The sequence below is a fragment of the Apis mellifera genome, linkage group LG12 (assembly GCF_003254395.2).
Source record: "Apis mellifera strain DH4 linkage group LG12, Amel_HAv3.1, whole genome shotgun sequence".
NCBI lineage: Eukaryota > Metazoa > Arthropoda > Insecta > Hymenoptera > Apidae > Apis > Apis mellifera.
This window is the reverse complement of record NC_037649.1, coordinates 3,056,788-3,072,373: the sequence shown is the minus strand read 5'-3', so window position 1 is coordinate 3,072,373 and position 15,586 is coordinate 3,056,788. Positions and strand designations below refer to the sequence as shown.

At 20.9% G+C, this 15,586-nt stretch overlaps 4 protein-coding genes across 6 annotated transcripts; 3 read left to right on the top strand and 1 right to left on the bottom strand.

The window, feature by feature from the left end:
- The first annotated feature begins 59 nt into the window (after positions 1 to 59).
- LOC551549 (transmembrane 9 superfamily member 3) lies at positions 60 to 3,036 on the top strand. The gene is made up of 10 exons (XM_006572098.3): positions 60 to 365; positions 559 to 754; positions 824 to 946; positions 1,023 to 1,267; positions 1,349 to 1,588; positions 1,668 to 1,952; positions 2,012 to 2,220; positions 2,291 to 2,437; positions 2,524 to 2,607; positions 2,687 to 3,036. Exons 1-10 carry the CDS (start codon positions 279 to 281, stop codon positions 2,829 to 2,831), a joined length of 1,761 nt encoding a protein of 586 aa, XP_006572161.1. The 5' UTR covers positions 60 to 278; the 3' UTR covers positions 2,832 to 3,036.
- Positions 3,037 to 4,467: 1,431 nt separating this feature from the next.
- Positions 4,468 to 7,520, top strand: LOC724407. Its single transcript, XM_026444446.1, has 9 exons — positions 4,468 to 4,790; positions 5,246 to 5,318; positions 5,445 to 5,477; positions 5,964 to 5,995; positions 6,235 to 6,511; positions 6,619 to 6,854; positions 6,924 to 7,116; positions 7,186 to 7,281; positions 7,362 to 7,520. The coding sequence occupies exons 1-9, from the start codon at positions 4,707 to 4,709 to the stop codon at positions 7,472 to 7,474; spliced, it is 1,137 nt and encodes a 378-aa protein (XP_026300231.1). The 5' UTR covers positions 4,468 to 4,706; the 3' UTR covers positions 7,475 to 7,520.
- Positions 7,521 to 7,859: 339 nt separating this feature from the next.
- Positions 7,860 to 10,077, top strand: LOC100578805 (putative malate dehydrogenase 1B). 2 transcript variants are annotated; one of them, XM_026444296.1, is made up of 7 exons: positions 7,860 to 8,077; positions 8,137 to 8,340; positions 8,415 to 8,728; positions 8,825 to 9,114; positions 9,205 to 9,386; positions 9,486 to 9,621; positions 9,692 to 10,077. In XM_026444296.1, exons 1-7 carry the CDS (start codon positions 7,934 to 7,936, stop codon positions 9,898 to 9,900), a joined length of 1,479 nt encoding a protein of 492 aa, XP_026300081.1. In that variant the 5' UTR covers positions 7,860 to 7,933; the 3' UTR covers positions 9,901 to 10,077. The 2 variants fall into 2 exon arrangements, with proteins under 2 accessions (XP_026300081.1, XP_016772878.1); XM_016917389.2 differs by lacking the exon at positions 8,137 to 8,340 and having other exon boundaries at positions 7,862 to 8,077.
- An 880-nt stretch (positions 10,078 to 10,957) lies between these two features.
- On the bottom strand, positions 10,958 to 13,631 carry LOC100578660 (eukaryotic translation initiation factor 2 subunit 2). 2 transcript variants are annotated; one of them, XM_026444294.1, is made up of 7 exons: positions 13,321 to 13,631; positions 12,486 to 12,743; positions 12,198 to 12,354; positions 12,090 to 12,122; positions 11,551 to 11,735; positions 11,184 to 11,468; positions 10,958 to 11,097 (listed from the first exon to the last, which is right to left on the bottom strand). In XM_026444294.1, exons 1-7 carry the CDS (start codon positions 13,336 to 13,338, stop codon positions 11,053 to 11,055), a joined length of 981 nt encoding a protein of 326 aa, XP_026300079.1. In that variant the 5' UTR covers positions 13,339 to 13,631; the 3' UTR covers positions 10,958 to 11,052. The 2 variants fall into 2 exon arrangements, with proteins under 2 accessions (XP_026300079.1, XP_026300080.1); XM_026444295.1 differs by lacking the exon at positions 12,090 to 12,122.
- Between the last annotated feature and the right edge of the window lie 1,955 nt (positions 13,632 to 15,586).

Genomic DNA, 15,586 nt, shown 5'->3' with positions numbered 1-15,586 from the left:
ATCATTTAAATTTTTACGATGATCAATTTGGGAAGAACTTCTAGAATATAATGATAAAAGCGCCATCTACTGTGATAGTAAATTCTTAATACCTAGCATATTAGCGGTTGCTGTGAGTATCATCATCGTGTTTTAATACGTGTCCATTGGTACTTGTTTGTTCGGTGTTTCCATTAAGCAATATTTATTTCGTGAATCTATGGAGTATCTTTATTGTAAAATATCTTTGAATTTCTATTTGTATTAGCATAAGGCGCCTAGTGCGCCTTCCCGTCACGATGATCATGTGTCGGGCTCGATTGTTATTCCATTTTCTGGCGCTTAGCCTACTCCCTTTTGTCTATCTCGACGAGCATACTCACGTTGTAAGTATATATTCAGAAAATTAACATATTTTCAAAATATTATGATATTATAAATTTTAATAGCTAATTTTTAATCAATAATTTTATTAAAAATTGATTTGTTTTCATATACATGTTTTATGTTGTATTATATTTTACATATTTATATTATTATACATATTATGTATTAATGGAATATATTTTTTTTCATTAGTATGAAGATAATGATGAAGTTGTATTATGGATGAGTACTGTTGGACCATATCATAATCGACAGGAAACTTATTCCTATTATTCATTACCTTTTTGTATGGGCACAAAAAATGTTATTAATCATTATCATGAAACTTTTTCTGAAGCATTACAAGGCATCGAACTCAAATTTAGTGGTCTGGAAATTGAATACAAAGGTATTTTGAAGTTTTATTAATTAATGATAGATATCATAATTATGATGATATATATTTATTATTTGATAGCTGATATTGCAAAAATGGATTACTGTCAAATAAAATTATCTGAAGAAAGTGAAAAAGCTTTCATATATGCAGTGAAGAATCAATATTGGTATAAAATGTATATGGATGATTTACCAATATGGGGTAAAATCGAAGTTTTAATTTTTTTCAATTCTTAAGTATTTTCCTATTATATTAATTGATTATTATTAATATTTAGGTGTTGTGGGAGAGCCTGAAGATAATAATGGAATTGTATCTTATTATATTTGGACACATAAGAAATTTGATATAGGATATAATGGAAAGCAAATAGTTGATGTAAATTTAACTAGTGAAAATAAAATTAAATTAGTGCAGGATACAGCCATTTCTTTCAGTTATGAAGTTAATTGGAAAAAGAGTAATGTTAAATTCGAAGATAGATTTGACAAATATCTGGATCCTAATTTTTTCCAACACAGAGTAAACATATTTTAAATGTGAAATTAAAAATTATATATTATTTTATTTTAAAAATGAATTTTTATCCTTTGTTTTTTTCAGATTCATTGGTTCAGTATTTTTAATAGTTTTATGATGGTAATCTTTCTTGTTGGACTTGTTTCAATGATTTTAATGCGTACATTAAGAAAAGATTATGCTAGATATAGTAGAGATGAAGAAATGGATGATATGGAACGAGATTTAGGTGATGAATATGGATGGAAACAAGTTCATGGAGATGTATTTAGACCTGCTAGTCATGCAATGCTTTTTTCAGCTCTTATAGGTGCTGGATATCAGGTAATTATTTTAATTAGAATTTCTAAATCAATATTTTTAAAGTAATAATTATAATATTTTATGAACTATTTTATTTTAGGTTACTGTGGTTGTACTTAGTGTTATTATTTTTGCTATTCTCGGAGAATTGTATACAGAAAGAGGATCAATGTTATCAACAGCAATTTTTGTGTATGCTGCTACATCACCTATAAATGGTTATGCTGGAGGAGGTTTATATGCACGTATGGGAGGTCGTATTTGGATTAAACAAATGATTCTTAGTGCTTTTATGTTACCTTTTATTGTCTGCGGCACTGCATTTTTTATTAACTTCATTGCAATGTATTATCATGCCAGCCGTGCTATACCATTTGGTTCCATGGAAAGTATTATTTATATATACATTTTTTTGTATATATTAATAAAAATAATTTATTATAGGTAGCAGTAACATGTATTTGTATATTTGTTATATTACCATTAACATTAGTTGGAACTATTTTGGGTCGTAATTTAGCTGGAACTCCAGATGCACCATGCAGAGTTAATGCAGTACCTCGACCAATTCCCGAAAAAAAATGGTTCATGGAACCATTGGTTATAATTATGCTTGGTGGTATCTTACCCTTTGGATCAATATTTATTGAAATGTAATATTCATTATTTATTTATCATTAATTAAAAAATATGTCAAATTACTTTTTATGTTTTTTTTTTTAGGTACTTTATTTTTACCTCATTTTGGGCATATAAAATTTATTATGTTTATGGATTTATGTTACTAGTATTTGTTATTCTAATGATAGTAACTGTTTGTGTTACTATTGTATGTACATACTTTTTATTAAATGCTGAAGATTATCGATGGTAAATATTATTTAATTATTATATATTAATTAATTATGAATATTGTTACATAATGAGTTTTATATTTTAATATATATTTTTTATAGGCAGTGGACAAGTTTCTTAGCGGCTGCTTCAACTGCTGGTTATGTCTATATATATTCCTTCTATTATTTCTTCTTTAAAACTAAGTAAATTTATATTATGTTCAATTAATCTCATGCAAATTTATTAAAAAAAATAAAATGTAATTTTATTTTTCTTTTTCAGAATGTATGGTCTCTTCCAAACGGCATTTTATTTTGGTTATATGGCATTGTTTAGTCTCGCCTTGGGTATAATGTGTGGAACAGTTGGTTATGTTGGTACTAATGCATTTGTACGAAAGATATATTCTACAGTCAAAATAGACTAAATCACAATTCTAGTGTAATATCTACAATTAACTAAAATAAGAACATACAAAATAAAACCTGCCGGTTTTTATAAAGTAGGACTGTTCTTTTGATTAAAGTTATTTATAATGTACAAATGCAACTTATGAAAGAACTATATTAATTTTAATGAAGTATAGCTAAATATTTAAAGAGAAATATTCATTATATCATTTTTTAAAAATATTCAATGAATATTTTATCATCCTTATATTAATTGAAGTAATAATGATACTTTCATTTCAAGAAAATGATTAACTTATTTGTTTTATGTTGGTAAAAGATAAATCTTACGGAAGATAGATATCTACGAAACAAATAGTTTATCGATTATTCAAACAATCATACATATTCATTTCATGAGTCACAATTTAATATTATACAAAATACAGGCTCTGATTATTTTATGATAGAATTATTTTACTTAAAACAATCATTTTAAAATTACTCAATTATATTATAGTATATTTACTGATTATTTTTTTCTTGGAATTTACATAAAAATTTATGTATTTATGTAATATAATTTGAAAATATTTCAAGAATTTTAATATTTTTTTTAGAAGAAAAAAATATATGAACAAATATAAATAATTCTAATTAGATATTATTAATTAAATTGAAAAATAATTAAAACAAAAAAAATTTTATTTATAAATTTATAGATGAAGATTTATAGAAATTTATAGATATATGAATTATATAATATTCAATCACACAATCTATACTTTAATTAAAATTATTTAAAGTTTAAATAATATTTTTGTGACTCTGAAGTGAAATTATAATTATAATTTTATGTTTGTTTACTAAAAATTCAAGTAATATTAATTTATAGGTAAGTTAAAAGATAAGATTAAATGTGAATTATAAGAAATTTTTTTACCATTAATTGCGCATTACATGTTACGACATGTCATTTTTTTCTGTATGGATATTCTTCATTATGAATTGTGAGTGTGTTGGTAAAATGTAAAATATTGTCTATAACTGGTGATAAAATTTTTAATTGTGATCTTTTTCACGCGGTTAAATATCTAACTATATGAATTATATTAAATATCTAATCGCTGTTGAAAAAAAAAAATAAAAAAGGAATATGGGAGTTGTAGAGAGTATGTTTAACTTGATGTGAAACATTGCTGAATGAATATTGGGGAAAATATTCGAATGAATCATATGGTTTGTTAGACGTAGCAATTCTATGAAATATAAAATTTCTACATGCAACAAAAATATAATTTATTTTTATTTATACACATATATTTATTTAATTATTTTAAAATTTATAAATCGTTTCTTAAATTATTGATAGTATATCAAAAATAGATTTCGTTAGTTAAAATTATTTTTTGTTCAAAATTTTTTTAAATTTTATTTATTAACTTACTTTTTCATTATACATAAAGTATATTATTTTTACATTTAAAAATAATCATGATACATGATTGTATACATGTATAGAAACGTGTTTATACTACGTTATTCAAAAGTATTTCATGTAAAATATTTACATAATCTTGAATATATACTTAAAATATATTAATAATTAAACAAATGTTAAAATAATATAAATATATATAATTATAAAAATTAGAATATTGTGAAAAATATAATTATTAAATTGATTCTGTTGGTGCCAGTGTGGCACTAAAAGTTACTCCGTTGTATATTCCAAAGTATTCACGTGTCAAAGCGCACACATCGACGTAAGAGTCAGAGTGTAGTGTATACACCTGTTTATAGCACAAGAACGTCATATTCTAGTACACGTACAGTGACTAAAATAGTGTTTAAATTATTTATTAATTTATTTCAAATCTTATTGAAGCAATTTTGACAAACAAAAAATAAAGATGGCACCAAAACAAAGAATGCGTATCGCTAATGAAAGAGCTACAAAAAATATTACACTTCGTGGAAATGTTCCAAAGTCATCGGTATGTTACATTTTATTATCTAATAAAATATATTTAATTTATATATAAATTTATTTAAACAATTAAAATGTTTTTTACATACATATAATTATTAGTTTTTAATATTAAGGTTAATTGACAAAATGATTGTATGCAATTTAATATGTATTATTTTTTTATATTATTAATTTTACGTTGTACGTATTTTAACAAATAATGTTAGATCTTCTTAATATTTATAATTTTTCATTTTTTAATAATAATAAAAATAATTAATCCAGTAAATTAATAAATCTACCATATGTAATATGAATGTACATTCAATTTAGGAATCAATTATTTAAATAATTTATTTTTTTGATCAAAAATATGAATTATAATATGAATTGTAAAATTCATAAATAATATAAATTTTTTTTATTATATATGAATTTATTTAATTTTTATATCAAATTATTACATTTAATATATTCTAGAAGCCACAAGATGAAGGATCTCCTGTTGGACCTTGTTTATTAGCACTTTTTCTCTTTGTTGTATGTGGTTCTGGTAAGTTTTAATATTGTGATTTAAATATAATTTTTTTAAATAAGTATATAGTATATAATATATAGTATATAAGTATATATTTATATATATATATATCTATATAAGTTAAATTTTTTTAACTTTCAGCTGTATTCCAAATAATTCAAAGTATTAGAATGGGTTAAAAAACTAAAAATATGAAGACAAAAAGATATTGCTATTGCAGTTAATATTAAAAAAATTGTCTACATCTTATTGGTATACAAGTGAAAACAGACTGTCTTCTTGTGTATTGTAAAAACATATAGACATCATAATGATATTGATACAAAACTGAATTCAAATTTCTATTAAACAATTCCCTTTTTTTGCTACAATTCATAGGAATTATTTGTAAAAGGAATTTAGCATTTATAAACATTTTATGTAATTGTATATATGTATATCAATGAAAGAATATATTTAATATATTTTATTTACAGAAATCAAAATATTACAAATTAAATAATTTATTTTTTTTTCTGTAATTTTGCATAGCATTTCTTGCTTTCAGTCTTATGAAAAATTTAAATTCTTTCATTGATATTTATATATAATAAATAATTGTATATATATATATGATCAATTTATTATATCAATTTAATCAAAGCATTCCAATGTAAGCAGTTGGTAGCTTTTGGTTGTCTATATTTTTAGAGGCCTTAAGACATGATAAGTCATTGTACGTGTAAAAATATATATTATGTATTTTCAATGTAATTTATCATAATGAAATATTTGCTATGGACAATTGTTTGTCTCTTTTAATAAATTATATTATGAATAAATACATTTTTGTATAAACTTAATATAATTGATTATAGAAAAAACAAAATGAAAAAAGACTATAATAAAAAAATTTATCTCATTATAAATTCGTTTTAAATATAGTTGAAATATATATACATATACGTATATTACGTATAATATGATATTTTATTTTTTACCTAAAAAAGGTTTTAGTAATTTAAGATTTCAATGTGACCAATTTTCCCTAGTTTTGTTTAGAGAGCAGTTCATATTAAACGGAAAGCTAATAGAAACCGAAACGTTATTAAATTATTTTTCTATCTTACAAAATATTTTTTTTATTATTTTAATATTATTTTTCGTTAAAATTTTTATTATGGCTAATATATTTAATTTATTTGGTGAAATATCAGAATTTCACAAAGGTAAGAATAAAAATATATGAAAGTTAATATTTATATTTTTTATTTTTTATAAATGTTATTTTATAAATAAAATTAATATAATATTATTAATAATAAAATTACCATAGATTCAACTACAAAACCTTTAGCAAGATCAAAAACATGTCTTGGTATAAATGGTTCTTTAAAGAATGTTGGTCAATCAAAACCAAAAGGATTATCAATTAGATCTAGTTCTGATTTAAATGTACCTGAAACTGTGCAAATTACTTTCAACAAACAACAAGAATTGTTAAAGCCAAAACTAACACAATTAGATAATGACCATCAACTAATATCACCTAGGAAAAATATTTTATCAGAAGTATAAATTATTAAAAAATTGTTAAAATAAAATATAAAATATTATATAAATAAGATTAATTTTTTACAGAAACTAAATGCATTTTCTATAAAAAAAAAAGATATATCTCCAAAAAAAGAACTTGATATAAAACATGTAAAATCATCTTTATTATATAATGAAAGTATTTTTAAAAAGCCATTACTTTTAAAAAATCATGTTAAAAAATTATATCCTGAACCAGAAAATCTAGCACCACATTATGATATGCAATTTGAATATGGTATGATAATTTAATTAAATAATTTATTAAATAATTGATATAAAAAAATATTTAAATATATTTTTACAGATGATATTTATACTAAAGATATAGAAAATGAATTTAAAGAATTATTTAAAAAAAAGAGAAATGAAATAGTACCTTATGAAGATGATTTTGAATTAGGTATAGTACATTTAATTATGTATTTTTTATGTATGTATTTTATATATATATATATATTTAATTTTAAATTTTTTATTTAGATCAAGGGCAAATTAAGTTTGAAATACCAAAATTATGTATATCACCTATATTTGATGAAGAGTGGATACAATATAAGATTCCTGATTTACCAGAAATATCTGATGAATTTTAAACATGAAATATAATTAATTTTAAAAATATAAAAATATTCATTTAGCTTAAGATTAGCTTTAAATATTTTTTTATCAATAATTTATTAATATAAAATAATTTAGAACAATTAAGTTAAAATATAGATTAAAATATATCTGAAGCATATAAAAAATCAACTTCAATTTATTTATGTTAATTGCTTGATTTTTAAAAATTGAATACTAAGTATATATTCTAACATTAAAATTAAAAAATTTTCAAAATTGATTAATTAATAATTGGCTTTTGAATGATTTATATATTTAAAATCTATTATATAAATAGATAAAAAATATTAAAAATAAATAATTTAATAAAATTTTAATACATTATGCTTTCTTTACATATGAATAAATTTTTACAAATATATTTTGTTAATATGTTTTTATAAAAATTTTTGAAAAAGTATTAAATGCTCTTCAATTGTTAATAATACAAAATGACAAATAGATGTTTAACTGTAATAGCTGGTATTTTAGAAGATCCTACTTTTAATCATATATGTTTTATTGCCGAAAGTTTATCTACATTATTACCGAATTTTTATTATAGAAGTATTAGTAAAAGTTCTTTAAGATGGGAAGTAAGTTAATATTATATTTTTATTTATAAATGCAATTCAATTTAAACATTATTTTATAGTCATGGTTAAAAGAAACTTGTGAACTTTATAAATGGACTCACACTAAATCTCCTCTAATATGGAGAGAAATTGGACTTAGTCAAACTCATGTAAATTATATTGGGAGTAGTTATCAATTTTGGGAATTGTTGCATAAATATTATAACATCACATCATATTTAAATAAAGAAGAACTTGATGCATTACAAGCAGATTTATTAATTGTATGAAAATATTAAAAAAAATTATCTATATTATTATTTATTCTAATCAGATTTATTAAATTTTTTTAATAAAGGCTCATAATATAAAAAGACAAAAAAGCAAACATTTACAAGTACAAGAAAAATGTCTTAGAATAATGATAATAGGAGCAGGAAGATCGATGTGTCCGGATCTTGTGTCTCAGTTATTAATGACAAAAGAACTCTGGATGACTCATGGAATTGTTATTAGTTTGTATGATCAACCAGGATGTTTTTTTAAACTTAGGAGAATTTTCAAAGATGCAAGAACAATAGGTGCTGGTTTAAATACAGTAAATATCGTGGAGAATATTCCTGATGGATTAAAAAATTGTGATATATTAATTTATCTTGATAGTTTTATGCGGTATTTATTATTATTATTATAAAAAATAATAAATTTAATATAATTATTATTGTAATTATAATATAAATACTGTAAATATTTATATGAATATTTTAGAGAAGATAATGAAGGGACAGACAATTGGTTGCAACGTAATTATAAAATTATAGAAAATTTATCTGCATATATAAATGAATATGCACCTTCACATATGAAGATAATATTTTGTTCAATGAGTCTTCCATGTTTTTATGCTAATATTATGCTTGAACTTGTTACAAAATTATCAAGTACAAATATTGTAGTTGCTAGTGCTCATTATGGTTTGGAACTTATACATACATTTGTGAATTCATTAGGTCTTACTCACCAAAATTTTGGTTGTCCACCTATTTGGGGTTTTTTAGGTTGATTTATATTTATATAAAAAAAAATATAATGTATTGTTATTAGTATATCTTATTATACATATATATTAATACTAAATTTAATTATAGGAATCAATCATTTTGTAGATGTTGATCATATGATTCAAAAGTATAATATATATTATCCATATAAAAAAGTTTTAAATTCAAATAAAACTATAATACCATCCAGAATTAAATATTCAGAATTAAGATGGTTTTTTTACATGGCACATGATAAAGATCCATATAAAAATCATTTTAAACGTAAGGTATACGTAAGAATTTTGTTATTTTCTTTTATATATATTTTGTTATTTTCTTTTGTATATTCTATACATAAAAAAGAATAAAAAAAATATTTTGTTTAGGCCCTCGTTCGATATCAAGTAGGCAGATCAGAAGATTTTCCAAAATGTAGAGCTATTTGTGATCTTTTGAAATTATGGTACAGCAAGAAAAAAAGCATTGGAGATGAAATTATATCATTGGGAATCGCATCTGATGGTAATAAAATAAGGAAAAATCATAAATAAAAAAAAAAATCATCAATAAAATAGGATTTTAAATTTTTTAGGTTCATTTGGTATACCAAAGGGATTAGTATTTTCACAACCAGTATATTTAAAAGAATGTGAAGATGGCACGCGAAAATGGATTCCTTTCAAAGATTTTCCAATGCCAAACATGCCAATTTCTATATTTCAAAATTTTATAGATACTGCTATTGATATTAAGGAAAAAATAATTAAATTAAAAAATGAAATTGATATAACAAAAATTTAATTACTAATTTGATAATTTACTTCTCAAGAAATTCTTTTTTATTAAAAAAAATTACAATTTTATTATGTAATACATAAAAACACTAAATTATTTAAATTTATTATATAACATATATGTATATTAATCATTATAATATGCAAATATAATTATTAAAATTGCACATAATTTTATAAGTAACATTTTTAGCAATGTATTGCATTAAAATAATTGAAATAAAAAATATTTTAAATATTTAAAAAATTTAATTTTAAATATATGTCTTGCAAATTAATTATATAATATTGAAATTACTTTAAAAATATAAATATTATTAATGAAAAACATAAGAAGAATAATAAAGTTTCTTAAAATAAATTTATTACCTAATAAATACAATTGAATAAATTAATTAAGTAAAGTTAGCTATTGATCGCTTAAAAAAATTATATTTTATCATGATATTTTTCACAAAAAGATAATTATGGGAATAATACTTTTCACCATGCATAATAATATACTCGAATTTAATGTTATAATTTTTTTACAGAAAATGATATAACAAGTTATTACCAGCTTAAAATCTATTGATAACAACTGGTAATCCATACCATTTTATATTTAGTAGACACTTCTTTATACAGGATGTTGTCACAATGGTAGACAAATGGATAATGCATTTTGTATTATCATATGATTATTTTATCCCCATCATGAAATAGTGTACAATATAACTGTATAACTATTTTTTAGAAAGCGTTCGATATGATTATTGCCAAAATAATGAAAATGCGTAAAAAAAAGTTAAAATTATGTTAAATCGTATAATTTTATATATTCTAAGAGGAAATAGTATATTAAAGACTTTAAACTCAAAAAATAAAGATAAGAATATTAAAAATAGCAGGTAAATTTGAAGAAAAATTTTTTCATCAGTAATTTTTTCTATAATTTTTTTTTGTTTGTTGCAGATTAATAAAAAATATTGTGCAATAAATTTTACAATGTTTTTTTTTTTTAATCGATCATTTTCAATTGCTATAAGTAAAAAAATGAATATAGAAATTGCACACCATTATAATAGATATTGTAAAAAACTGCATTCTGACACAAGAAATCTCAGATAATTTCAAAATTATGCTACAAAATTGATAAACGTGATACATGAAAAATTTTTTAGGCAGTTTTTGCTCGAATAGCTGCACGTTTTCCTGTAACAGCCTAAAACAAATAGTTGATTATTAGAAAAGTTTTTAAAAGTATCAAATTAATTATAAATGCTTTAAATTTTTTTTAAAAATAATTACCTGAAAACCAGATTTTATACTAGCTACTGAACATCTTGAACCACAAGTTTCACATTGTAAGAAAAATAGTCTGGTATCTTTTTGAAGAATGGTATCTGGAGAACGACAAGTGTGGCAGGTAACATATTCTTTAATGTATCTCCTAAGAACATTTTCTATTTGTTTCTGTTGAAAACGACCCTTAATGATAAGTTGACTATTTCCATCAACGGAACCACTAGTTCCTAATTCAGCGAGTAAAAAGTCGAGTAAATGTTTTGGTTGCCTATGAAGTGTTTTGCATATCTACAATTAAAAATTGTAAGACAAGTAATAAAAAAAAAAGAATTTATAAATTTAAATAAACAAGTATTATTATAAAACTAACCTCTGTAAAATTAGCAAAAGATGTTTTTTTAGTGCCTATACGTACTACTTGTGGAGGACGCATGACGAACTTTTGTTTTTTACCAGCAACCATGTCTGGATTTTTTTCTCTCATAATATTAAATACTCTTACCAATAATTCGTCATAAGTATAATCTCTGTCTGATCCAACCCAACTTGTTTCTTCTATTAAGAAATATAATTTTAAAAATAAAGAAATATAATTTTAAATATAATATTATTATAATATATTCTATTAATTTAATATATGATTATATATTGAGAAAAATGATAAAAGATTTAATAAATAAATTTATTGATTGATATATTAAATTTTTTTATTTTTAATTTATATATATATATATATATATATAAAACAAAGGGAAATAACAATTTATTTTATGTTGGAATAAAACTAATGATTATGATATGTAAAATTAGTTATTATATAAATTGATTATTATATATATATGTATATATATAAAATATTATACATAGAAATTAAGAAATTATAGAAAACATCAAATACATATCTCTTACCATACTCTGCACTTCGCTCAGATTCAGTGCAGCATGTTAACAAATAATGTATAACATAAACAACTAGTTACCCCAAATTATGATATTTTTGCAATATATAATATTTACCATTTTCTTTATCTTCAATTTCCTTACGTTCTTCTTCAGCTACTAATTCATCAAGATCTTTCTTTTTCTTTTTTTTCTTTTTAGTTTTTGAAAAATCCATATCTAAGTCAAAAGTGTCATCCACAATAACTTCTTCTGTTTGTTGTTCAACAATATCCTTTCCAAATTATAAATTATAAATTATAAATAATATATATGTTACATAATATATAAATTATAATAAATAATATATTATGCTATTAAATATAATTTCATGCATAATTACACATCATATTATATATACATTACCTCTTTCTTTGCATCAGGCAAAGCTGCATCAAGTTCATCTAAATTAAATGCTTTTTTCTTCTTTTTTTTCTTTCTTCCAAAATTTTCTAAATCCAATGCTTCGTCATCTTCAGCTGGTGCAGAAGTTTCAGGTTCTTGATTTTCTTTGTCAGTATTTTCCAAGACATCTCCGGTACTACCGCTTTCATTAAATGCTGCATCAAGATCAAAAGTAGTTTTCTTTTTCTTCTTTTTCTTTTTCAAAGTAGGATCAAATACCTATAAATTTTTTTAGTTATTACATTATTATATGAATATAGTACAATTATATGTGAAATTTTATTAATTTTATTTTATTATTCTACATATTATATTTAAGAAATTTAATGACTTTATTGATATAATAAAAGACTATTATTAATTATCTTAATTAATCTAATATATTTTCTTAAAAATTTAAAAATAAATTTTTTTAAATATACCATGTTAAATATATTTCAAAATGTTTCATAGATTAAATGTAATATTATATTACATTCGTAATGAATGGAATATTACAATAAAGATAATAAAATATTTATCATGATATATTGATAATAAATATATATTTATACATTTTATCGAATACTATCCACATGGTTTTGAGGTTGGAATGTATAAAAGGGGTATTTTTCTTATCGTATAAAAATTATGTTATAAAATATTCTTTTACATAAATTTTATTTTTTATATAAGTATTAAAATTAAATTAAAAAATCAAAAAATATGTCAAGATAATTATACTCCCATGCTTTTCTTATACGATATAGATTCTCCCTTAAAGATATAATTAATATAATATAATATTATTACATACCGAATCTTCTTCAGTCATTTTGAAAATTGTTCTAAATACTTTGGTGTCTTCAATTATCTTATTAATTTGCTTAGCTTTTAAATATATAATAGCATCTTCATCACGCGGGTCTCAATACTTTCGTACTGTCTATACAGTGCATTCACGTCTTGTTAACGAATATTGCATCAGAAATTCGACTTCTAAGTACAAAGAGCCATTCACACCTCCAAATATTCTACACGATTTACACAGCCTAGTTCACTATACAAAGAGAAGGTACTTGAAAAATGTGGATTTTATTGGTTATTTCTGATAGATTAAAGTATTTAAAAAGAAATTGGTCAAAAATTATTAAAAAATTAAATTTTGTTATTATATTGTTTTGAATGTTATTATTTAATTTCAATTTCAATTATAAATTTTTTAATTAAAAAACAATTTGAATTTGATCCATGTTGATGCTTCTATTGTCCAATCGAATTAAATAAAAATAATGCAATTCATAAAAAAACCCTAAACGAGGCAACATTTTATAAGCATATATTTTCTTAATCATAAATTTAAAGAACGATACAAAAATAAGTAAATTTTTAGATACAAGATATAAAATTGAAAAAAAAAGGAAAAAATAAAAAGTCATGTAGTCATTTTTCTATATTGTTACTTTATAATGTCGTGCAACGTATATTTATCGATCTTTAATATATCTGAATTAAGCAATATGAATTTAAGCGCGAATTACAAAAATAAATAGGCTTGAATTTTTATTTTATATTATATTATATATACATAATTATATATATTATATATTATATATATAAATAATTATATATATATTATATATATATATATATATATATATATATAAAATATAATATTTTATGTACGATTATTGTTTTGATTATATATATGATTATTAAGTATTATCAATTATCTTAATTATAATTTTATTTATTATAAATTTGAAATCATCTCAGAATGGATAGATTTGTTGCGTATAAATTATTATACATTCAAAAATTAAAAGATTATATTTCAATTAATTTATATATTATTCGAATTAATATAAATATAACAATTTATTTATAATAATAAATATATATATTTTTACTTCATATTTTTGAAATTAATATTTAAAGGAATGATATATACGATGTTATAAATTAAAAGATTTATTCTAGGAATTGACTCATATTTAGCTTATGAAAATATTTAAATAATTGTAGTATTAAAACTTTAAACAATAAAAATTTATTTTTTCTATATTTAGTTTTATTATTTAATAAAATATTATATTTAATTCTCAAAGTAATATTATAATAAAATATAACTATCAAGATTATATAATAATATATATATATATACATACATATGTATATAAATGTATACACATATGTATATAATATATGTATACATATGTATATAAATGTATATAAAATAAATTTTAGAATAATTTTAAAATAATTTTAAAATATTGAAATAAATTTGATAATAGAAAAAAAATGGTAGATAATAGAAAAAAAATGAAAGTAATATGTATTGAAAAAGACATTGTAAATTTCTTAAAGATAAAAAATCAACATAGAATAATGATTTTTTTATTTTTTAATGACATTCATGCATATGCATTTGAATCTAGTTTTAAATTATTGTTATATTAAAATATGGTAATAATATGCAATTGAATGTTTTCAATATCAAAAGTAAAATTTCTAATAATTTACCAAAATATTTTGCAAAATATTATAACTAATTTTTTTTATTATATTTATATAAATATTTATTCGAGAACAATTAGTTATTTTTCATTTAAAATATATTTAAATATTAATTATTGATTAATTTTTTCATTTACTTATTAAATTTATGAAAGGGATACAACAAATGAAAAAAATATCATGATTTGATATCATTATCAGATCATCAAGGGCATCATTATTATTGATTTTTATGCACCTTCTATATATTAATATTAAAAAATTTCTTTGGAATATTTTTCCTTCTTTCTTTTAAATATTTTTTCAATTCAAATATGCCACATGAAAAACTGTTAATGCAAATAAAAAACAAAAAATGAAATAGTATATGAAATAATTCAGAAAGAAAGTTTAATAAAATCAATTAAAAATTTTTTCAATATAATTAAATTATATTTATTAATATTAAATTGGTTAGGCAGACTAAAATTATTTTATTTATTCATGAATCAAATATTGTTAATAGAAAAATATTTATCATAGATGAAGAATCTTTATTTTTCTAAATATTTAAAAATTTCAACAAA

Coding starts and splice junctions, on each gene's coding strand:
- LOC551549 (XM_006572098.3), top strand. CDS start 279: ATGATCATGTGTCGGGCTCGATTGTTATTCCATTTTCTGGCGCTTAGC. Junction 947..1,022: donor GGATGATTTACCAATATGGG/GTAAAATCGAAG, acceptor ATTAATATTTAG/GTGTTGTGGGAGAGCCTGAA. Junction 2,221..2,290: donor GGATCAATATTTATTGAAAT/GTAATATTCATT, acceptor TTTTTTTTTTAG/GTACTTTATTTTTACCTCAT.
- LOC724407 (XM_026444446.1), top strand. CDS start 4,707: ATGGCACCAAAACAAAGAATGCGTATCGCTAATGAAAGAGCTACAAAA. Junction 6,855..6,923: donor GGAAAAATATTTTATCAGAA/GTATAAATTATT, acceptor AATTTTTTACAG/AAACTAAATGCATTTTCTAT. Junction 7,282..7,361: donor TGAAGATGATTTTGAATTAG/GTATAGTACATT, acceptor TTTTTTATTTAG/ATCAAGGGCAAATTAAGTTT.
- LOC100578805 (XM_026444296.1), top strand. CDS start 7,934: ATGACAAATAGATGTTTAACTGTAATAGCTGGTATTTTAGAAGATCCT. Junction 8,341..8,414: donor TACAAGCAGATTTATTAATT/GTATGAAAATAT, acceptor TTTTTAATAAAG/GCTCATAATATAAAAAGACA. Junction 8,729..8,824: donor TATCTTGATAGTTTTATGCG/GTATTTATTATT, acceptor TGAATATTTTAG/AGAAGATAATGAAGGGACAG.
- LOC100578660 (XM_026444294.1), bottom strand. Junction 12,123..12,197: donor AATTGAAGATAAAGAAAATG/GTAAATATTATA, acceptor ATTTGTTAACAT/GCTGCACTGAATCTGAGCGA. Junction 11,098..11,183: donor GTATAAAATCTGGTTTTCAG/GTAATTATTTTT, acceptor TATTTGTTTTAG/GCTGTTACAGGAAAACGTGC.